Source organism: Egretta garzetta, unplaced genomic scaffold (assembly GCF_000687185.1).
Source record: "Egretta garzetta isolate BGI_Z169 unplaced genomic scaffold, ASM68718v1 scaffold41, whole genome shotgun sequence".
NCBI classification, from domain to species: Eukaryota; Metazoa; Chordata; class Aves; order Pelecaniformes; family Ardeidae; genus Egretta; species Egretta garzetta.
The window spans coordinates 748,558-773,451 of record NW_009258755.1 but is presented as its reverse complement, the minus strand read 5'-3'; the positions used below and the strand labels follow the sequence as shown (position 1 = coordinate 773,451).

General features: G+C 40.4%; 1 protein-coding gene across 1 annotated transcript in view; it reads left to right on the top strand.

The window, feature by feature from the left end:
• COL25A1 (collagen type XXV alpha 1 chain) overlaps positions 1-24,894 on the top strand; it is a gene marked incomplete at its 5' end in the record, with an annotated part of 325,700 nt that overhangs the window by 209,463 nt on the left and 91,343 nt on the right. Inside the window, 4 exons of the mRNA XM_035888891.1 lie at positions 8,218-8,244; positions 8,410-8,436; positions 19,428-19,487; positions 21,330-21,437. Coding sequence (XP_035744784.1) covers positions 8,218-8,244; positions 8,410-8,436; positions 19,428-19,487; positions 21,330-21,437 — 222 coding nt within the window. The remainder of the gene's footprint in view (positions 1-8,217; positions 8,245-8,409; positions 8,437-19,427; positions 19,488-21,329; positions 21,438-24,894) is intronic.

Below are 24,894 nucleotides of genomic sequence, written 5' to 3'. Positions count from 1 at the left end.
CTAATGCATCTGGTTAGACCAGGGGGGCAGCAGGATACCAGGCTTTTTGAGTAAAATAGCTCTCTATTTGTATAGTCTGCTTATTGGCAGCTTACTGGTACAGTCCTCACTGGCAAGCGCAAAAAACTCCTCTGGAGTCGTACTATGCCATTGTTATTGTAATAAATGGGGATAATTGGGAGGTTAAGCAGTGCTAGTTATTTTTTCTCCTTTGTTTCATATCCCTTTTAATGTTCAATGCAAAATAAAAAGGCGTGATGTCTGTGACAATAAAAACTGTTTAGAGCTATAACTTCTTTCCTGCTTCAGTAGTTTGACACAACAATAAATGCAATTCTTTTGAGGAAAAGGTGAAGCAAACTGCCTTGAAAACTCTTTGCACTTTAGTTCTTTTTATTGTAAAATTTGAAAGCAGCCTTTCATTCTTCTTTGTCTTCCTGTCACCCAACCCAAACAAGCTTTTTTTATGGTTGTTTAATTCATTGCTCCTTGAATTTCTGTGGCGTCATTTTTGTTGACTGCTGTATTTATTAATGAAAGTACAAGACTCTAGTCAACTGCGCTTTCTCTTGTTACTGAATCTTATAAACTATTGAATCTTATCAAGAAGCCCATGATTTATAATAAATATTTTCATCTCTTGATAGCAGACTCATTTTTTGCCTATTCCATAGCTACCATGCTGTATGTTAATTTTTCTCTCACTTGTGACATAAGCACTCAACTACTAAGTGAATGCTGATATATAAATTCAGTCTTGTTTTTAAATTCCACCAGCACCGTAGTCACACATGCAAAGGCACACACACACACATATGTATATTCCTGTTGGAGAGGATACAACAGGGATAGAAAAATCATCTGCTGCATGGTAGCCTAGTATAGGATGGTGTGGGACTCTAAGTGTCTATTCTCAGTGCAGCGAAAGGAAGAGGAGGAAGAAGTAGGGAGGCTCTGTGAAGGTAAAGGAGCACAAAACAGCCTACCTGAGATACTGGAGGATGAGGAGTTAATCTCAGTCTTACTATACTTTTTAGCAGGGCCTATTGTGACAGGATAAGGGGGAATGGGTTTAGACTAAAACAGGGTAGAATCAGTCTAGATATAAGGAAGACATTTTTTACGATGAGGGTGATGAAACACTGGAACAGGTTGGCCAGAGAGGTGGTAGATGCCCCATGCCTGGAAACATCCAAGATTGCATGGGGCTCTGAGCAACCTGATTGAGTTGAAGAGGGCCCTGCTTATTGTAAGGGGTGTGGACTAGATGACTTCTAAAAGTCCTTTCCAACCCAAACTATTCTATGATTCTAAGATAGCATGTGATGCTTTTTCAAGTCTCAGTGGACATACAACAAGACAGGGATCTGCTGGAGGACTGGTGGAAGAGTAGGAAGCCTGAACCAGTCTGTATTAAAAACATGTCTCATTTTTTGAATGTTTTATAAACCAAGTATTGAACACTGAAACTGGTATTTTGTTATACTGTCATTAAAAGAATATTTTTAAAACCATGGATTGAACTCCAAAAAATCCTGAGACTGGTTTGGAAATAGCAAATGTAACAGTAATAGTAGAAAAAGCTCACTGTTCAGTCTGGTTTAGGAATTTGGATTCTGTAGGGCACACATCAGTTGTGTTTTCAAATGTCTTCCTGCAGTTCTGAGTGCCGGCCAAAAATCTGTGTGTTTCTGTCTTTTTAATGCAAGCAAGATTATGTGTTGTATCTTCCTTGCACCTATGGTGTTATTGAAAACACAAACCGTGGAAGTTTTCTTATAAAATGAGAGACTTAGCAATATTAGATTTTCTTATCTGTGTTTTTATGTGCTGTTTTACACATTTAATAGAGTGGGATTTTCTTTGTGGTGCTTTTTTTACAGTATTATATCAAAGCTCAAATATCATCAGTAAACTTCTGCTTATCTAGCAAGTAGGCGAATAGGAGGGTGGGCTGTGGACAAGGCAATGAGGGCTTAGATTCAGGAAATACATGTATTACTGTGCTTTGAGCAGTAAGTGGTAGTCAGGAGGCTTTTGACTTTACCAGAAGCCCTTTTCTTAACTTTAATAATGTGACAAGTTTTTCTGTCACCATATCTTTGGTCTCACTGGCATGTATGGCAGCTACTCAATCCATGAGAAATTTAACAGTTGATGCAGATTATAATGTTTGCTTAAATTCATTTATGCCAATATTAAAGCCAATCCTTGTTTTTTCATGCTCAGGCAACAGGTACATAGTCATATACTCTCTGTAACATGGAATCTTTGTAGGACTATTCGTGTTGAGTTTTGTAGGTTTTCAAAGAAAAACATGATGTTTGTCTGTAGAAGGGGTGAAAAAGCAGGGGAAGAGGACAGCCTTATTGATTAATCAAAGCAAGCAAGTGTGTCAGAGAAAGGAGGAGGAGTAGACCTCCTCTAGCAGGTTCCTGCTTGGGACACCGAGCCTTAGGCTTCTCCTTAGGTACTGAACTGGTCAGTCAGCAGTGACTCCTTTGCAGCTTGTGATGCAATCTGATGATTTTTGTGAGCAACATTATATGGTTCAAAAAAGAACCCCATCCTGATCTCAGCAAGAGCATTGCATGAGAAATTAATGTCTAAATTACAGTTAAATGCTTTGTTGACATGTTTTGGGTAGATCATGTTCTCCTGCCTGCAGTTTATGAACTTGTCTGATTTATGTATTGGCATAAATCACTGACTGAATATGGTTGTTTGAATTTATGGCAGGATTCACTTAACATTCACATCAACAAGTAAATTATAACTGAGCTGTTTATCTGGATTGTTATATATAACAATTTTATGTTTCTCACGTTACAGCAATTTACATAATGTTCATGAAGTCACGCAAGGTTATTGTGTCAAATACTCAGGTTTCCTTTTCTTTGCCTTGGAATATTGTAGCAAAAACTTGAGAATATAAGGAAAGCAAAGGAAAGATTGGTAAGAGTTTTTTGGGTGGTGCGTTATTTTTTTTCTTTAAAGTTTTCACCATCAGTCAGTCAGAGGAAGAATGAAATATGTAAAAGAGAAGAGAATATAATGTCAATAGTAGAAACTCTTCAGATTCACTGGAAATTCTTGTGAGCACTTGTAAAATTGGTGCAAGGTGAGATGTTGGCATTGTAAACTAGCGCATGTAAACACTGCCTGCAAACACGGCCGAGTTCAGCAAATGCCAAAACCGCATTGCTCAGTAGTTCAGGGCTTGCCCAGTGGACGCAAGGCTAAAATGAGTGTAGGAAATCTGGAATAGTATTGTGTTTCATAATACTCTGTGTAACCTCTTATGATTCAACATACCTGATCCTAATATTTTCCAGCAACTATAGGTTAGGCTGGGGATTGCTGTTCCAGTCAGGAACTTGTAATTTGGGAAAGTCATGAGCCAAAAATCAAAGACAGAAAAAGTTAGACTTTTGTAACAGAATACTTTGTCGTTATGTGCTGAAACCACCTTTTGCCCTCAAAATAAACTGCAGGAATTGAATTAACTTCGGCAATGTATGGCATGTCATTTAGTTGTGAAAACATGATTAAACTAAGTTGGCAAATTGGTTTCCTTTTTGAATTTGTCTAGATAACATCGGACTGTCTGGTTCGCTTTTCTGCTCGTCTCCACAAGGCCGCTATTCCCTTAGGCTGCCAGTTAAGCTCTTATTGTGGATGCTGTAGCTGCTACTGGGGATGGAGGCATTGTGTGCTGTTTTATCCCAAATGGAAATGAAGGCTGAATATTGCAAGCTACATTCTCTACATTCTCTAGCTGCCAGGTTGCCTTAGCCTGTGGCTGTTGTGTTTGAAATGTAGGCGAGCAGTGACTGTATCTAAAAGGTTATTATAACCTGTGTCTTCTGTGGATTCTCTTCTGAGGGGAGCTGCTGAGTTTGATGTCTCAGGTTCCTTAGGAGCCTTGAAGGTGGATGATCCCACTGGGACCTGGGACTGTCCAACTGATTCTGCTTGGTTGGTTGTTGCCAGCTTGTACTGGGCACTTGCAGGTCCTTTTTGCAGTGGCATCATATGGGTCATCTAAACAGTCACTAAAAATCTGAACTCCTCTGCCCTGACTTTGGGGCTTTCTACAGAACCTAGAAACATTGCTGTTTCTTTGAACCCCTTCCTGAGCATCTCTTACTTTTTTCAGTTCTGCTTTCCCCTCAATGCTTGGAGCCTTTTTGGTGAAGTCATGGTAGAACTGCCTGTGTTACAGTTAAAGGCAGCTCTATAGCAATAGGAATATGGAGAGAATATATGTATAAGAGAATTCAGATAGTTTTCAATGTTTGCAAAACCAATATAAATCAAATACTGGCTTTTTAAGAGGTCCTCTCAATGTTACTCTTGCAAAGCTATAAAGGTGGCAATGGCCACCAAGGTGGAATACAAAATAAGCATCTTTCAGGGAATGAATTATAAAATGCCAGCTGCATGTAAAATCATGCTGATCATACTCAGTTGACCCCAAGGAGAATGTTGTCTGAATGAAGACCACAAGGACTGCTTTCATGTTTTCTAGTACTGCGTTCTCTTGCCCTTCTGTTTCTTGTACACATATTTATAATAATGTAAAGGTTTCATCAGGGAATGGAAATGGGATTTTGATAGCCAAAAAAAAAAAAAAAGGTCATCTGCCAGTAATCCTGAACATGGCTGTTGAATGGATTTGACCCTGATTTCAGCTTTGTTCTTGGCTGGCAGGTGCCTGGAGGCCTCTCAGTCTGCTTTAGAAGACCTTGTTTTAAAAACAGTAGTATTTGTTGCCTAATTATGAATGCAGATTTTGCATGTGTTTGTGATTTACAAGGCCTTGCTTATGTGAAACAGGCTATAAACTCTCCTTGGAAATGTATAGTAGTTTGGAGTAGATAATTACACTTTGAGAAAAGAGCCTCTGTTTCCAGTGAAAACACTGTAAAGTTATTTCAGAAATGCTCTGACCTCAGACGTTTCATATAACTTACACAAAATGCTTTCACATTTGTGCAACAGCTAGCGGCTTGATCTCTGCCATCTCATAAATGAAAGCACAGAAGTCTCCCTGGGAAAAAAAGCAGGATGTCTATGCTGTGGCCTACAAAGCTAGTGATATTTTACTCACTCTGTTCTCTGTGTACCCTTAAACAGAAGAAACCTTGCCCTCCTTTAAACAAATCTGTCTCCTAGTCACACCCCACCCCCGCAAACCCAACTTTCCCTCAGATTTTTCTTCCTCCCTGGTTCCACTCAGTGTACCCGCACTAATAAATTCTGCAGTAAAAACCTTGGGAGAATGTCTCAGCACAAATGGAAAGAAGATGTCAAAGGCTGAGGATAGGAATTTTCTCTTTAAAATTGCAAAAACAATAGAGAACAACTGAAACAATGAGGGGAGAGCCAGAGATGGGTGAAGAAGCCATGAAAGAAATTGCATTAATTTTCTTTTGATGAAGCCCCACTGGTTCTCTTCACTAGCATCCAAGCCAGCTATATTTTTTTGCAATTGTTTGTTTGTCTTTCAAGATTCTTGGTGGAAAGCAAAAGCATTGCAAATACAAGTGAAGAGAACTTGTGAGAATGATCACACCCGAAATGCTCGTGTGGCCTTTTGAAAACCTGTAAAAACTTTTGGTACGGTGAAATTGTCAGATATTGATAAAGACTTTGTATGAAAAATTTGTGTGCTGGAAGGATGAGTTAAGAGAAACAATGGTGCGTGGCACACAGGGAGAGCAAACAGCAAGCACTCGTAATTGCTGGCTTTGCCCAATAGAGAGCAATGAAGAAGAGCCCTGGATTTCTGAATATGATGTGGACAGGTAATTTTCAGAAAACCCTGCACAGAAAAAGGAGAACAAAATTTAATTGCGATATGTGATTCCGTCGTATTAAAAAACATGTTTGGGTATGGATTGTGCTTTCGGAGAACCCTTAACAGAGGAAAATATGAAGGGAAGAGGGCAGGGGCTGCTTCTGCAGGTGGAGACAGCTGGGCATGTTGCTGCAGCGAGACAGCCTAGGAGCCCTGCAGATCTGCTCGTTGAACCTCTCGTGTGAGCACGCTCTGACTTGTTTCTGTTCCAGTGAGCCGGCTGAGTTCAGGGAACTGTTGCGGTCTCTGTCTTCGTTTGTACCAACTGGCAGAGCTGTGGCAGGCGCGCCTCAGAAAGGTTGTGAGCCAAAACCCATCAGAAGCAGGGCTACCCCTGGGCATAAGAATGGCGTTGAGCATCTGAATGAAGGCAGTAACAACTCCCACAATTGCGGCATGATCCAAAGGCCAACATCTGTCTGCCGTCTTGGTCATGTCATGTTATCTGCAATTTCACGCCTAAGACCCAAGAAATAGGATTCTGACTGTAGCAGATAGAGGTCATGTTATTTGCAGTTTGCAGCCAGTACGATATTCAGAGCCAGTACTGGCTTGATAATTCAAGGAGATAGAACACATGAGCACAGCCCTTCTCTTGTGCTCAGTGTTTGCTGTAAAAAAGGCAGTAACAGCCAGCACTGAGTGATTTTTAGGTCTTCCTATTCCGCAGTTACCCTGTTACTGATGGCATGAGAATTCGCAAGCTCGATGGCATGTATGTGTGTTTTAAAATGGGCCTGCTGAAAATGTGCTGTACTGTAATGCCGCGTCCAAGTAAGCAGATGTGCAGTCTGTAGCTAACAGTAGAAAATGCTGCGTGTAGTTTTCAGTGTGTATATATATACGAACATGCACATTGGAAAGGAGCAGTAAGGGATAAAGTATAAAAAAAGTAGATGAAGAAACCTTAAAAGTGCAGCGAGGTTTTATCTGTTCATTAAGTCATTTTGTTTAATGTGTTTTTAAAGAGGACAAGTTCTTGCAGGGCAACACAAAGTGGAAGAGGGGTCACAGTTAATTGAGCAGATGGTTTCCACTCAGCTTGGAGCGAGCACTGTCCTTTCTAAAGGAGACATGGGGAGGTCGGGTAGCAGACTTGTTTCCATGTCCTCTGCGGCAGACAGAAGAGATGGCAGGCTGTGGAAGGAGAGGCATATGCTTTAACTCCTTGAAAGACTGAGCAGCAGATGCTCTTCTCTGGCATGCATCAGAAGCCCTTAAAAATAAGCAGAAAATTGGCTACAATAGTGATTCTCTAAGAATTGCATGTGGTTAATCATGTCTTTAATACACAGCAGACTGACCTTTCTTCCATTTCCATTTATGTGAACCACATGAATTTTCACTAGTGTAAAGTGTGAAGCGGTCCAAACATGCTCAGCCCAACTAGGTTGCCCTTGGTTATTTCTAATTACATTGCTGGTGGCAACCTTTTCTTGTGCTACATGCATGCGCACACACATGTACGTGTCTCTCTCTGCTATAAGAATGGACCCAGCTTGCTTGGATGGCTCCTTTTCTGTTTCCAGCTGCTTTCATGTGTACCTCAGGTCTTTCTTTGTAATGAAACACCTGCACATCTTTCAGAAAGCTGGAGGTAGAGCCTGCACTGTGTAAGCAGCCAGTTCTCTGCAGACTGCGAGCATTTTTGTTCACAAGACACTAACCTGAAAACTAGTGTTTTAGAAACCTGCTGGTAGCTTTCTGGAAGGTGCTCAATAAAAATGGAATAGGAAAGGACCTCACTGTTTTGTGATTCTGTCACCTTACTCTTTGTCTGCTGGTAAGTAACAATAAGTATTGCTTCTGCAAAAGCATGTTATAAAAAGGGCTCATTTTGCCTAAAACAGTGTACTTGAGACTAAACGTCAACTTCAGCATTGCCAAAGACAGGAATGAAAACACTACTTTTAGATTCCCTAATCCTTTTTTCTTTGGCAATCTAATCGAAGGAGGGTGCCAAAATACATGGCAGATTTATAGGCCTCTGAATTTATTAGCGGCACTTGCAAAGAACTTTTACGGTCTTAGAAAACATTTGGTATCTGATAGGAGATAAACTATTGTCCCTAACTCAAGTCAGTAGAAATTTTGCCATTTCAGGCACAGCTTTGCTTGTCTAAGTGGTCTGATTCGACACACAGGGTGAGCAAACTATTCAAGAAATAACCATGCAGCGGCAATTATTAATACAGTGAAGCAGCCATCTCTGGAGTAGCCCTGGCATTTAGAGTGAAAAATGATAAGGAAATACATTGTTGGGAAGAAATGGTGGGGTGGTGCAGACCTGTTTCTTGCCATGTCCCAAGGCTTTGTCAGTCTCAGTAATTCATCTTTGCTTCTCTCTCTTTCAGGGCCCTCCCGGTCCAAAAGGCGAGAAGGTGAGTTGACGTACAGGTGACACGTACAAGGTGAATGGAAAGGCCTCCCAGCATGAACTAAAGAGACCGTTTGTATTGACGCAGTGTAATGTTAGATTGTGTAAGAGAGCTGGGTAGCACACAGATGCTGTGTTAAACCTATCATCTCATCTTTCCACTTTGCAGGGAGATCAAGGTGATCAGGGCCCTCGGGTAAGCATCTTAAAAAAAATGTTACACTTCCCCTCCGCTGAGTAGGCAATTAGTCTTTAGTGCAAAACTAAATGAAATACACTGTCTGAGCTAATTATGCTTATTAGCTGCATTTACCCTGCATGTTGAAGTAAGTGTCTGCAGGACAGTAATACTGAACATGACCAGATAGTGTCTGGGAAGATCTGAGTGACAATAGTAAGTAATGCTTTAAAATATACAATTTCCATGATGGGTGGAAGCAAGTTTCACAGTGATTTTGCTCCGCTGTATAAAAGCTGGCTTTCCTAACCAAACCTTTCAGTTTCCCCAGCAATGTTTTCACGCCGTGCATGGGCTCCCACAATGCAGAGGGCTCGTAGGTTTCTAATAAATGTACTTCCAGATTTCATGTAAAACATATCTAGTGTTTAGTGAATTATAAACAAATATCATGTATGCATGTATTAGCTCTTTTTCCTGACATGTATGTATTTAATATTTTAATAATAACAACAATATTATCACCTTGTAAATACATCCAGACAGTTAGACAGAAACATGTTTTAGTGGTGGAAATATAAAGGTTCTTTTAATTTTTAAATATCATGTTTATTTTAACAGAGAAATAGAGGAATACAGGGGTGAAAGTTCAGATAGATTGGCTGTGCCAGTTCATTCTTCTTTACATCTGTGCTTCATTAGAAAATGTTTGGTTACATTGTTCTGATGATATAGTGACTCTCTTTGGTTACACATTTATAATTTTTTCCATAACAGCATGTTCCATTTTTGTTTTCTGTCAACTGTGTTAAAATTTTTGAATTTGTAATTTTATTTTATTTTACTATTTTCTTTCATTTTGTTTTATTTTATTTTACTTTTTGCAGTCAAATAAGATTATCTGAAGTCACAACGTGCTTTTATAGCTGAATTTGGTCTTGGTGCTACTGGTGTTATATTACCTACAGGGTTCAATTAGCTGTCCTGTTATGCTTGGTGATATGAGTGCACCTTATCAAGACAGAGGCCTATCAGTGAACAGCTTTAAATACTATTTCAGTTGAAGCTCAAAAAGAAGAATTGGAAAACTATTTAAAGACATACAAAGGACATAGAGAGTAACAATGTGAGGAACATTTTTTATCTAGGCTAACTAACACACAGGCTGAAGGTAGAATGTAAAAATTTCCTTTTAACTTCTAAGCAAATTTAGTATCTCTCAGGAGCCATGCTGGGCGGTGTATTTTGGCTGGTTCTGTGCTACAGAACCTCACGGGGAACATGAGGAGCGGGGACAGAGGCAGAGAGTGGAGCAGTGCTTGTGGCTTCAGAGAGGATGCTCTGTTCAGAAAGAAGTCAGGGGTCTGTGCATAGGTGCTTGCACGAAGCGACCTTACATTCCGAAGAACTGGTGTTCTGTTCAGAACAGGAGAGCGAATTTGATGGAGGTATCAGAGAGGGATACAGTAACAAATAAATATGGAAGAGCAATGTTGTGAAGAAAAATAGCTGAGGTTAAGAATTTGTAATTATGAGTATTGGAGAAGTTTCCAGGGAAGAACCCAGAGGTCTGAACACAGAAAAAAAAATGAAGTGATATCAACATAAGGGAATGATAGTGCTGGTTTTTCTCGTGGCAGCATAAAATGGGAGAGCAGAAGACAGTGGGAAAGCAAAGGTGTCGGAGCCTCCACTGGTCCAGAAATCTTGGCAAAATGTTGGAGAGATGTAAGAACTAGAAAGTGGTTAAGCGTGTGTGGCTTTCACTCCCTGGGCTCAAAAGTGTTGTCAATACCCAATAAGAAAATGCAAGTCTGATCAATGTTACCCTGTAGGCAGAACACCTGCAAGGACTGCAGTGGAATATCCGCTGCACAGAGGCTGTTGCGTCCCGCTTTGCCAGGATATACCCCCTATACTGGAGAGCAGTAGAGTTCTCGCTGGGCCATACAAGTCATAGTTATGGCTGCTTTGTGGCTTTGGTATATCAAGTGCAGCTAAAAAGCAAAAAATATGCGACCTAAGGAATTCACATTTAAGGACATCACAAAGTTATATCCGCAGCAGCCGCTGGCAGTTGAGACTGAATTCTGTATCTGAGTATAGAAAAGGAATTGAGTAAGGTCAGTAGTGGAGAGGAAGAGGTGGTGAATGGCACCTTGTGGGCCAGCTGAACCTTTACTGATTGTTTAGTCAATGCATACTGTAATAACATACACCTTCTTTAAGTATATGGGTATAACTCAGGTAATTTGCCCAGTCTTGTGGGTTTTCCCTTTAACTTTTTCAAAGTGCGTTTGAATGGGTTCTAGAGCAGCTTCTCCTTTTTTGCCCTGTGTATTTCACAAGTAATAAGTACTACAAAGCCTCTGACCATTTTATGTTTCATGGTACAGCAGTTATCTCTTTTGATGACTGTCTTCAGGGTGAATCTGCTCAACTTGCTGTGCCAGGGGATTTACAATATAATTAATGGAAATTATATGTGCAAGCCAGTCATGCACCAAATGAAACTAAACCCATTTAAACCTGGTTGGTTACCTTTGCACATAGTTTTCCATCACTGCCTATGTAAAATAAATGGGTTTGGACTTAATACCATACTGTATTATTTTAGGGAAATATTCTTCCTGAAAGTGACTCTGGGATGACATCAACATTTGGATTTGACAAGTTTGCAGACAGACTAAATATAATATCAAAAAGTGATGTACATTTTAAAGCTAATTCATCTCGTACGGATAAGGAGCCTGAAGGTTTTTTGGTTTTATATTTTTGCATATTGGTTTGAAACTAGCATTTGGCCCAGCGAAGATTTTTATTGTTCCAAGTATTTTTTATGACAGAAATTTCAAAATGACCCTTATTCTTTATAAAAGCTGCTTTTTTTCCTCCAGGCATTTTCATTAGTAAAAGAAACCAAAAATGTAAAGACTGTCCAAGTCAAGATGAGACCTAGAAGAATATTTGTGAAACAAGAATTTGTTACTTTCTGTCCCCACCCAAGTTTTCACCTCAGGCCTTCAGATTTTTGAGAGATCCTTCTTTCTGAAATAATTTCAGAACTATGAAAACAGTAATCAGTTATCTCGAAACTTCTTATTCACAGTCACTAGACATGTTGAGTATATACTGAACTGCTTTGAAGTTCAGGTCTTCTTGAAAATATCTTCAATAAGTGAATACATTAGTAGGAACCTGACCTTGTAAGTACTGCCCGGCAGTCAGACACTTGTATTTTTAGAATAGTGGGTCTGATTTTTTTTGACCTTTTTTTTAAAGAATCTGAGGGGGTTTCTTAAGTATTCAGAAGTAATCTTTGGATCAGTCTCCATCATACAAAGATGGCATAAGGGCTCTAGTCCATAATGCCATATGGCTTAACCTACTTATGCCCGTACTGCCTGTAAAATATGAGCCAAAGCAACATTCCAGTAGTGTGAGTGATGTTGAAATTCATGTCCTGAGGGTGAGTTTGATCATCAGGTTAATACAGCTTTTGGCCACATGAGACCATAGATAAAGTAGTGGTGTATGCATTCAAAAGTCCTGATCATATTTGAAGAAATGTTTTTTTGATCTTTTAATATATTTTTATATCGAATCTCTACTCGCTACTCTAAAGTTCTAGTAGACTAAACATTTAGGTCAAATGCAGAACTAGCTTTCCTCAATACCAGTGTAAGAAACAGTAATGTTAGTAAACCTTTTGGATGCTTTCCTTTTTGCAGAGGACATGGCTTCATGGCATGTCCATGGAGATTTGAATTACTGTAATGAGCCATGACAAAATTAAAAATGATGGGTTTTAGCCTGTGGACTATTAGAATAAGTGCTTATGTCAGTCCACTGCTCGGTTCCAGTTGCTCAGCTCTACCCCAGTTTAAAAAAAAGCCTTTGGAGATTTCATAATGGTAGGATTGCAAAGGATATATTGTCCAAGCAGAGATTGTACCCTGATTAATGGCAATAGATCTTCAGAGGTGAATGTTTGGGAATGGAACAGCTAGTCCTAAGTGTCTTAACCAGTCTGTTCTCATCCTTGTATAAATGACATTATAAATATCTTCTGTCCTTTAGTTCAGATACATGGCAGATTCCTTGCTTATCAGGTCTAGAAATCATCAGCTAGCAGCCACCTTTAAATTGCTTTTGGTCTGGGTACAATGAAAAACCACCCAGAAGCCATACCAAAGTATTTCCATAAAATTATTTTCTCTTTTTGGTAAGTTTAAGTAAATTTTCCTAGCAGCTGGGTCTGCACAGAACGGATAAAATCTCTAAAATATCTTCAGCAGAAGAGATTAAGTTCTAGAAAAGAAAGGTACTCAGAAGTTTATTTTATTGTGTTAACCTTTATTGACTTGAAGATTAAAAAGATTCCTTGTGTACTGTTAGGTTTGGGTAGTAATATAATGTTCTTTTCTACTTAATCCTTTCCTCTTTCCCGTTATTTTTAATATATTTGCAACTTATTTGCTGCCCACTAGAGAGAAATCCTTGTTTTACGTAGAAATTTTGCAGTTTCTACTCTTCTGTGCTGGCAAACTATTTAAAAATTATCTAATATTGACAGAAATGGTCCTGGAAGCAGTCTATTTACTGAAATAATTAAATACAAATATGTGTGTGTATATATAGGTATAAGGTATCTTTTTTAACTGAAGAATTGCTTCACTTGTTACATTATAGACACAACTTTTATAAACTGTCCTGTATTAAAGATATTAAAGATATCCAAGCAATACATTTTGACCTGATATTTTAAAGAAGATTTTAAAAGGTCTGGCTTTAATGTTTGTGTTGTTAGTAGTTAATATATTTCTAAGCAGTGTGTAATAAATATTTTGGGCCTTTTCCTGCTCCTACTGACAATAAATGGAAAACCTATATTCACATCATTAGAATCAGTGCCTCATTCATAAATCAGAAAATACAAGTTACTGAGTGATGATTAAACCATGATCATTAACTTTTCATCCTCTTTTAAAGCCATCTTATTTTGTATCGTTTCATTCAAAGGTTGGCACCAGAAAGGAACAGATTTGCTTCACAAAAAAGCTGGTAGTATAAATTAATCTGAGTTCTTGCCTTCACCAAAAGCAAGACTGCATTTTTTTGGCGGTAGCAAATGTAAGTCAGTAATGTAGTAGGAAGCTTTGTTCCCAAACAGTGCATGCTGCTAATTTTTATCCTCATTCAACATCTTGTCAAAGCAAAAATGTATAGTATTATAGTCGGAGTATTATGTTAATTAAATATAATTTTACATAATTTAAGCATATTCTGTCAGTTTCTTCCAGGACTGTCCTTGATGATGTTTGATTATATCCTACTGAAGTTTTTCTTAATTTCTTCTATAAATACTGCTCATGAGCTTTATCTGCCTTAATAGAAGGACTGTGTAGCTTTCATTAGCATAAATTAGCATTGTCCCCAGCTTTTTTTTTCTTATTAAATACTCTTTGGTTTCATTTATATGAATATGCTGTCAAAAGCTGTGGCAGAGGTGGTGATATAGTGATGGCATTCCCTTAAGCAATATTCTTACGCGTGTATAAAAGCATATTTTCTTGTTTACTATGTGTTACTTCAAACATACAGTACAAACACAGGACTGCTTTAAATTAATGCTTTACCAGTATAACTACCCACTTAGTTGTTTCTTCTGTTATTAATTTTCCTGTGTAAAGCAAATTTTAGTTGAAGTTATAAACTCTGTCTAACCCCTGTTTCAAACTATCCTGAGTGTGCCACAGTAAGGCAGCTAAAACACCATTCGTGATTCCTTCTGTTAACACAACTTTCACCAAAGCAGCATCACTGGGAAAAGTGCCGGATGTCTGGTTTAATGCCAGTGTCTCTGTGAGCAGTTCATTTAACTTCCGAGACTTTGTTTCCTTATCTGCCAAAAGGCCACAGGAGTATTCACCTACTCCGTTCCTGGGACTAATTATCTGTTCTACTTCACTAGTATTAGGCCTTTGTGGCTCCCCTGTTTTCCATTAAGCTGAAACTAGGGTAATGAATTGGAGCGAGGTAACTTGGAGCTCTGTTAACTAGAAGAGGTTAGGAAAGAACTCAGACTGCACTGGCTGCCAATTTGGTCTGAGGCATTGGGACACTCCGACTTGAGATGTGCCTCTTCCTATAGCTCACAGGAGCATCCTTTTGGCTTTGGGTGACTCTCCGGGGCCAAGCTATGCCTTTGATGTTCAGCTTCTGAGGTTCCCCTGGGGAATGCAGAACAGCTGTGACACTCCAGCGTGCCGCATACCTGCTCCCAAGACGAGGATGTTGTCATTCCTGCCTTAAGAGCTTGGCGGTGCGTGTCTTTGCTCACCACCAGTTGGTTTGCGTCTTGCCCCTTTTTAGTAATGCCAGAGGAATGGTGAGGAAGGAAGTCTCTGTACATCCTGTTCCTTTTTCCATAGGTCTGTCCTGTGACTGAGAAAACGCCATGTAGTCATTTTATCTCAAACTGCAGCTGTCCCACGAAAGAGCTGCAACACTGAACACTTCAGTTAGATCAATTTGATCGAAAACAACTCTTTAAAAATATTTCATCCAGTCCTAATAAATATCACAGAAGTGGCTCGAACCACTTACCTGCTTTGCATAACTGCAGTGATTATAAAATTTGAAGAGAAACATAAGCCAGGACAGAAGGTTTTTGCTGTGAGAACCAACTTGGTTTGGGGGAGGACAAACTCATTTTGGAGTTACGTGGATGCCTACCTCCAGTTTCAGTGAGAGTAGTAGGTTTGCCTTCAGGAAGGATATTTTGTGTAGGTCAGATGGTAATCACTCATCAGGACTTGTAACTGAGTTGTGTGGAAAAGATATTTGCCTCGCTGAAAGTTCATCTAATACTAGGACCAAAATAGAGAAGCGCTGGCTTTTGCCAGTTTTGTTCATTTGGAGCGTAGTGTCAGGTAGCATTCATTGTGAAAATACAGAAGTCATTATAGAAAATAACACTTCTCCAATCGTCGTTTGTGCTAGTACTTAAACATTACATTTTTATTATTTTACTACAAAGTCTGAAACGTTACGTAATGTATTCAAATTAAAACTCTTTGCCGAAGGATTGCCTAAGTGAAAAGAAATTCCTGGATCCTTGTCTTCTTGTGGCGCACTGTTTTAGTTAGCGGATTTGCTGATGGAGAAAGCAGCAGTTATGATAAAAGGGATTATATAAAAGAGCTCCTGCTGAGAGTCCATGGCTCCGTACAGGGTGATACTGAGCACTGTATTCCCCAGGGCAGGTACAATAATTAGCTGCAGGACTGGCAATCGGTCTGAGGGATTAATTAGAACTGGAGGTGGTGTTGGGGGAAGGTAAAGCAGCCATAAAGAGTGTCAGGATCGCTCTGGCCTGAAGCCTGTGTGATTTGATGTGAAATAGCAGCAGCTGGCTGTAACCTTAGGAAGTGCAAGTGAACAGCAGGTGGTAATTCCTGTCTCATTTACCATGTCTTCACAGGAGTATGTAAGCTTGTGCAGCTTGGGTTTATTGGCAGGTCAGAAGGAAAATCCTAAGGAGGACTGTGACATTTACTGTGCTAAGCAAATGCAATAGTCAAAATGGAGTGTAGTCACCATAATGGAAAACCAGTAATGCTGTTGCTTAATATTATTATACTCGCCGTACAACAAGGTTAGGATGACCTTATAACATTGACTTCATGTAGACCAACGCACAGAGCTGGATGTACTATGAAAAATCTAGGACTGCGAGTGGGCATTACATCTTTGAAGGCTGTGGGGGATGTAAGAGGAGAACTATTTCATCTAAGTAAAAAATCGGACAGAGGGAATGATACGGTGTTCTGGCACCCTGTGGTTTTCTTAGCAGCCGTTGTATGGGGACAAGCAGACTTTATCTAAGTTTCCAGATAGGTAAGCAGGACGCTGCATTATGTGGTCACATGCCTGTTAGCCTCCAGCAAGCATCATGTTTTGCTTGGCATTTGGGCAAAAATTGCAGCGAGGCATGCAACAAATGTGTTAATTTAGAAATTGTAACCAGCTAGCGTTTCAGGGTGAGGTTGAGTTGCTGTCAGCAGAGGAATTCAGCAGGCCAGTGGTCGCTGTTGATCTCGCTAGTGTTTTGTATTCTGAGGGCCTCCCAGGGTGTAGAACAAGAGCCCTTCCTATGCGCAGTTCAAGAATCAAACCAAATAAAGAGAAAATTGACTAACTTAGAATCCATCATTAAGAACAGCTTTAGATAGAGAAAAAATAAAACAGATCTAGGGGATATTTGCGGCTATATTTATAGCAGAGTGACAGGAAAGGAAGAGAACTCATTTTGTGGGAAGGATAGCTCTTTTTATGCCTTTTTAGAAGTTCATTGTGTGCCAACATTATCTTTCATGGATGCCAGAAGATGCAATGCCTTCTAAAGCCTCCCACGCATGCAAAAACTATGCACCCATTATAGTTTCTTTGCTGGGTTCCATTTAATATTCCTGTGTTTCTGGCTCTCTCCAAATATGTGTGTTTCATATGGGGAGATGATCCAGGTCCAAGCTCGCCTGGTCCAAGTCTCTGGTCTGAGGTTATGCCTGCTTTGAGCAAAGGAAAGAAAGCTTTTTCCTACTGGGGAACAAGCTGAAAGAAGTTACTAAGCTGCTGATGGAAGAACGGGGTTGTCCACTTTTCTCATGTGGTGTTCATATAGGCAGAAAACTGCAGTACTGATAGCGGCTCTTGAACTTGTCTGTGTGGTGTTGGGAAGCATTGAGAATGCTGGGGCTGGACTGTGAAGTGGTTGGTGTAAACATTTTTGTGTGGAGCTACCCAAAACTTTCAAAACTCTTTCATTTCTTCTCAAGGAAAAGAAATCTTTCATGGCAAACCAGTATATTTTCTGAGTAAACTCCTTTCTTAATTAATTCTGAGCTCTCCTCTGTGTTCAAGATGAAATAAATCAAACCTAATATGAGTTTTGATTTTCCACTTTTTAAAATGTCAAATTGCAAATACGCTACACTTAGAGGTAACTGAAGATTACTGTGCTGTAATCCTAAAGGCTGATGAGTAAAACTGAAGTTGTTAAAAGATTTTCTGTTTATCCCTTTTTTTAATAAATGAGATTTAAAGTTTATTGCTTGCTACTGAGATTTTAATTCTTTTGTAGGTTTCTCGTTTGTACTCATTTCCATTACACGGGTATTGTAGTTTTATCTAGAAGGAATGGACCATGTGCACAGCAGGGCTAATGAGTCACAGATGTAAAGATTCTGGCACGTTACCATCTAATAACTTCTTTAACTTATATTCCATAATAAGATAAATGCAAATTCGATACATCTGTTTTCTAAATGATGTATCATTCCAGTCTTAGCAGTGTCTCAGGAGTGAGTTTCTTTGTATGTTTGGAGTTTTAGCCTTTTTTGGTTTTGTTTTCTTTTTATTTGTTTCTGAAGAGGAGATTTCAGGCCACCGAGCAATGCAGTTAGCCACACAACAGTTCATCAGAACAAAGTGGGAAGGCTGGTAAAGCTGCCCCTGGCTTTATGGGATCCACTTACAGGCTCTCAGCTTCCTCATCTCATGGGCATATTTCAGGAATAAAGCTGCTGAATGCAACTCAAAGGTGCTAGTAAAGGACATACGTTCATCAGGAAGTTATGCCGCCTTTTTTTGTGAAGACCAGTGCGGTCTTTGTGATCCAGAGGATCTCTGATGTAATTGCATATGGAGATGAAGAGAGCAAGTATTTGCCATGTTAACACAATCTGCTGCAGCTGAGAGACCTGGCAGGCTGCCGTTGCCTGTCAGTGCTTTCCACTGGGCCACCTGGGCCGCAAAGGGCTCCTGCACTGTGGCAACGTGGGCTGCCCCAGCAGAACCTTCGTGCGGGACTTCTTGGAAGCCACCTTGTCTGGCAGGCAGAGCCAGGTGCAGCCTTCCCTTTTGGAGGTCCCAAGTTGCAACCCTGCAGCCATATGCTCCAGGCCTCGCAGAGGGGCTGTGCCACCAGCTCCACCTCACAGGGGCAGCATGTGTGCATGCGTGCCTGTAGGGAGCTTAGAGCTACCAGATGATATTTTATTCTATGTTCCTCAGCCTGACGTCCCTCGGCCATTGAACAAGCCTCTGCTTCAGACAGCGTGCTGTGCTAAAGGCAAGGAGAGGACTTGAGGTTTTCTTTCTTTAGGAGTTCACTGCTCAGCCGTATAAAGCTTCAGCTTTATCAGAAGGTCTAATTTGTACCCTACAAGGCAGCACAAGAGAGGTGTTGAACTGAGAGCAAAATTCACCCCTTGAATTGTCACAGCAGGCCATTATCACCACACTCCTCTTTTTTGTACCAGTACCATACAAGTTCTGCACATGTTGGTAGAGTAGGATATGAGAAACTATATGCAGCATACAGCGTTTGAGGGGAAGAATTTTGCCCTGGATATGAAAATGCTGCTATGTATGTCCTGAAAATGTTGACCTTGGCCACCCCGGACTACCCAAGATCTAGCAGTAGATTGTTGTTCAGTGTTTATAATTGTGTATGTACTACCAGTTCATGTGCTGAATGTCATATGTTAAACAGAATGTGAGGAGCAGGATGTTAATTATACAAAGCGTTTCAAAACCCACCGTCACCGCTGTGAAGTTCTGCAGCAATCCTGAGTCAAAGCTTTCTACACAGCTCTCTTGAAGTGCCGTAGCACATTTGAATTGAAAATGGCTCTGTCATCTGCTGGCTGAGAGTCTAACAACTGTCAAATGATCATAACAATTTATTGTAATTTTAAGGAAAGTCACCTCTGTGGGACCGCTCCTTCTAAAATCTCTTGCTATTCTTGTTGTAAAGTAACAACCCACATCTGCAGCGTAGCGCAAACCTAATTCTGTTTCCCATATGACAGAGAGGCTGTTCCCTGTCAGTAGGCAATGTGGGGTATACTAAACATAGTGTTCGTTCTGTTTGTCTGTTAGTAAATTGTCTCTGTGATGTTTGTGCTGTGCTGTTTTGGTACCATGTTATGCTGTGTCCCTAGGGTCTGCCAGGCTTCCCCACAGTTGCTGCTCTGCACAGTAATCAGATCCTCACCGTCAAGGTTTGTGGCTGACACGTACCTGTTCAGTCAGGTCTCTCTGTATCAGCATAGAAGTGCACATGAAAAATTGTTTTTACCATGGGATACCAATGAATCCTTATGGTGGACCCAAGTCAACCCTCACCGCCTTTGCATTGGTATAAGTACTCCTGATACAGCGCATGGGATCAAATCTATAACTGTACGGTGTTACCCCCGGCAGCACCCACATTCTGTGTGATCTTGGTCAGTATTTTATTTTCAGATGAGATTTGTCTGTAGCTTTGCTTCCCCGAGGCATACAGGAGTGTGGAAAATGTCAGTGAACTCTATACTGGTTACATATAGAGTCAGCTATTTGTGTTGGATATCAGAGGCTTAATCTGTACAAACAGATTTTTTTTTTCAAAGCGCATTTGCAAATTAAGCAGGAAGGATTGAAGCAATCTGGTCAAGCTGGAACTCCGGTCCTTATTAAAATGACACCATTCTTCATGGCACAATATGCTGGTTAGAAAATCTGACTGAAAGTTGAACTGGTGCTTTGTCTCTAGAAGCTTTGCTGAAAGAACAGCATATAAAAATACTGATTTTTAGAGCCCAGGTATGAAAAAGTTAATACAAGGGGAGAATTCTCACAGGAAATCTGGGCAGAAAAAAGTTACACAGTTAATTCGTTGTATATGATTAACTCATGAAGTGGTATGTCCTGTACATTAGAGGTGAATTTCTTTAAAAGAAAATGCACAGTTTCTGTCAGGCAGAAGCACCGGTTTATATTATTTTAGCTATTACAAATCTAATGAATATGTCTTTATTTCTTTCTCGGGCCTTCTGATGTCTATTCTTCAATTTTCTCATCTCTGATCTTCAACCTTTGACCTCACCTGCCTGATCAGATGGTGTTCCCTAAAATCAATCATGGGTTTCTCTCTGCTGATCAGCAGCTCATTAAACGCCGCCTCATTAAGGTAGTGCTTCATCTCACTGGAGTCTGGTTCTTCTTTACGTTCAGTTTACTCTTTGCTGTATCTTTTTATCAGATGCCTTCTTATAGCAGGTTGCTCATCTGAAAATGTTTTGGAATTAAGCAATCGTTAATGATATTAACAATTAAAAGGCTGTGGGTAGCCTTGCTAAATAATCCACATTTAAGGTGCAGTCAGCTTTTTGCAGTGGTTTGCAGTGGTGTGCTGGAAATTAAATAACTTGAGCACCATTTTTTGGTGTCTTTTTTTTTTTTTTAAAGGGGAAGGTAATATGTTTTGGCAACTCTCTTGAAAATTGGCTTTTACAAATTAATAAGTATAAATCACTAAGGGAGTTAGCTAATTGTCACCATAAAAAAGCTCCCCAAAACAGATGAAAAATTATGTACAACTTTGTGGAAAAGCAGTTATTTTCCATGCTCATTTTTGAGATCTATCCATGCATCATTGATGGGCTTGGAAAATCGCTGTGCAAACTGTATGTTCTCGCACGCGACTTTTCTTTTTTACCTCAGCTTTTTTATGATTATGCCAGTCATGAAGCAAACAGCTGCTTATTGAAAACAGTTACTTGCTCTGGAAAACTGGTGAAGTATAATATTGCAAGGCTACCCCAAATTTCGGCTTATGTCCTGTGGTAGGACAAGCAATTTAGAATTTGAGCCTTCTTCTCTGTGGCTGAATGCACTGGACAGATACAACCCCCTGGTCTTCAAGGCAAAGTGCAGTCTCTGCCATAAGCAGTGAAGAAGCCACTGTGCAGCTCATGGCCACTTCTTCCAGCCTGTCTTACACTTTTTTTTTAAATCAATGTCTTTTTGTGTGGTTAATGCCTCTAAAGCAACCTTCTGATGAGGATTTTTTGTTGATTTAGGGAGACCAAGGACAAGCTGGACCCCCTGGGCCTCCAGGGCCACCAGGACCCAGAGGTCCCCCAGGAGATACTGGCAAAGATGGTCCTCGTGGGATGCCTGGCATACCGGTAAGTCAGTCTGTTGCTGTCATGGTGTCCAAATTCCGCTCAAGTGTGTGCCAGCTCAGTGTCAAAGATGTTTTCTGAGGTAAGACTGGCAAGTAAGACATGTGGAAGCCGAACCACAGACGGATTTCATGGTGTACCTGAAGTCCCTCAAACACGGAGCAAGTTCATAACAGGTCCAAGAGTAACACCTAGGTTTCTTGCCTCCCCCTCCCCGAGAGTTTCCCTGCACTTTCTAAGTTTTCTCATTTGCTTACTGATGTTTAATAGCTGTGCGAGGAGGGTCTGCCCCACTCCACACGTAGCAAATGTTTCTACTTGGACTTCAAGATAAAGCTGAATTTGAGACACCATAGCACGGCCGGGCTTGACTTCTCACTTCTAAATGATTTAGCCTCAAAATCATGGAATTAAAGTAACAAACTGCTGCATGCTGCCCAAAGTATGACAAAGTTTGGAGTCAGATTCTGCCAACTTTACACAAGTAGAACAGTGCCATTTTCTTTGGCTCATCCCCCGTGTTTCATTAGAACACCCAGCAGAATCCAGTATATTGCTTATTGTTTGCTTTAAGCACAGGATCAGACCCACTGCCTTTGGCACTTTGTGACCTGATGATTAAACAGTTTTTAAACGGATGTATAAACACAGGACTTTTTTTTTTCTTTTTTTTTTTTAGCAAATTATGAGTATGGTTTTGGTTTTCTATTTTGTAGCCTCCTTAATTTTCATTCTTTTGAAAGAAGTGCCTCTCTTTTCATCATGAATGCCACTGTGTTATCAGTGTGGAACTGGAATCACAGGCAGGAAGGAGAGGTGTCAACTGAAACACCACACATACAGATACACACCCCCTCACACACACACACACACCCCCATGATAAAGAAAGATCACGGCCGAGAGGACACGTAGCGAACTAGCAAGGTGAGGACCAGCACTGGAAACAAAACCAGATTTTTTGAAGAAAAAGCACAGCTCGTTATGCGGGGCCAGGACAGGAAGGCACAAAATTTCCCTGCAGGGCATTTTTAGGTAAAACCAAGGAAGAAAATATCTATACTCCTGTTCTGGCACTTTTGAGGTTGCCTCATCTGAAATTGTATTAACTGTGCAAATATAATATAACATGATGATGATAGTAAGACTGCTAAAATTTCCTGTGAAAATCCAGCAAGGCTTGGCAATTGAGGCCTGTAGCACTCTAGGGTTGCTTTTGTTGTTTTTGTTTTTTGTGGGTTTGAGGTTTTTTTACCACCATTGCCCTCTTAAGCTCTAGCTCGAGGTTATGAAATGACATTAAAAGTCTGTTGCTTCCATTGCAATGCTTTGCTTTGACCACCTACTCGCTTCTTGTTAGTCCTGCAGCACATCAGGCTTCGGGCCTCCCTTGTGTTCTTTTAATGTGGTAAAATTGAGGGCGGTCAGCGGGGTTGCTTCTGGTTTGATGTAGTGAGGGTGCGACTAAAACCAGAACCCGTTTCTGACCGCAGTGATACCATTTTTATAATTCACAAACAAGAGGCTGGGACAATCGGTTGGCGTTGCTGATTACAACGTGACTGCGTGTCGCTTGGGGTTTTGTGCTTCTTAGCGAAGGGAACATTAGTGTTTCTAATAACAGGAAAGTAATGCATTTTATGCAATGAGGTCATTCCATTTTATAATAGTTCTGTAGTGATTTCGAATTTAGATGGCAAGAGAGAGTTTCTTTTTATAGTTTTTTAAGCTGTGGCTATCTTAAGCCCTATAGCATTATGGAAAATCGGCTCATAACACTGCTTTAGAGTCAGATACAAACAAGTACTCAGATAGAAACCATCCAGATTGCTGACTGTTGTTCCCATCCTGCTCCTTGCTACTGTCCTGTACCCTCAGGTTAATGTTGCTGATCCTCAAAAGGCTTGTGCCTCCATGGCTATGTGATATACAGTCAAGGGAAAACTCAGCTGAGAGGTATTGACAGCTTTGTATTTTTAAAAGGCTTGCGCGGACGTTTGGGCTAAAGAGCTGAACAACAAACCAACAGCTGCACTGTGTTATGAGTAGGGACATTGTGGCATCACACAGCTATAGGAGGAAGTCCTTGCAGTGGCCAACCACCATTAGAAGGTGGCCATTTCCTCTTTTGCAGTGGTAGGTAAAGCAGGGGCTTCTCTTCCAGCCTGTCCTTCTCAAACACGGAGCTTTACAATCACCAGAGCTATATGATGATGCTTTAGCCCTTGCTTTCGCCCATGCCCATGCGCTTGCTGTGTATCCTGAGAAAGTCAGGCAGCCAAGGTAGCAAGACACAGGGAGCAACTCCAGCAGCCACCACTACTTCTCTTCTACAGTGTAGCAGGGTCGAGGAGCAGCCTGCATGCCCACACGTCTCCATCTGTGTCTTCACCACCTTGCATCCCAGAAGTGTGCATCCTGTTACAGACACTTAAAGCTTCTAGAGATGAGAATGTGTTGGTTTCTCAGGCAGGAAGGTAGAAATGTTAGGGAAATGCTCTTGGGCCTACTGCCAGCAGAGAAAGCACCAAGAGCAGGGGTGTAAAAAAGGGTTGTGCAGCCTTCTGCTAAGCCTTTCTTCAGATGTCAGCAGAAGAACCTGTTGGAACCAGAACATACTTGCCTTCCTACAGAGTGATAGCTAGAATAGGTGCCTTCCCTGTGCATTGCACAGACATCAGCACAAAGACTTTAAAACTTTAACACCTCCAAAAAGCAGTAAAAAAAGAATCTTTTTCTTTTTTTTTCTGGTAATAAGACAATAGAATATGATACAAACTCTTGAAATTATTTCACTGATATTTCCCAGTATTCATGGGGATGTCTTGATGCTTACTTCAGGCTGTGTGATTGCTGCATACATAAGTTATCAAGGCTTCAGAGTGAGCTGAAAAGTCCAACAAGCCCGGGTAATTAGCTGTCAGAAACCTGTGCCTATATGGTTTCTCTCTCCTGGGTATCTCGGTGTATTTGCAGATGCTATGTTTGCTTCTGAATGCAGTGTGCGCACACCCAGAGAAGCAGTTCTGATTCTTTTCGATTTCTAACAACATCAGAACAGTTCTCATCAATTTTTTGGCAGGTTTTCTTTTATGACAAAGCCACTAAAAAAGATCCTGTAGCTGTGCTGGTACAACAGCACATGGACTGCCCTATGCTCTGTTGGGTTTACAAGGGAGTGATGTATAAACCAGATCACTGAAATGATAGGAACTCTTTTTTTTGGATGGGTATTTTTAGCCTGTATTGTACAACTGTTATGTTTTACTGTCTCTGTAGACAGTTGTATGTGTTCATATGGGAAGAAAGGGGAGAAGATAGATAGATTCTGACTTTATGTAGAGCTGTGCCCACAGAAAGAGAATACATTGGGAAAATGATGAGTTACCATTTTGAGAGCCAATATGGGTATTTAACAGCTGAGTAATTACTGCATGGCTTCAAAATACCAATATTCATGGT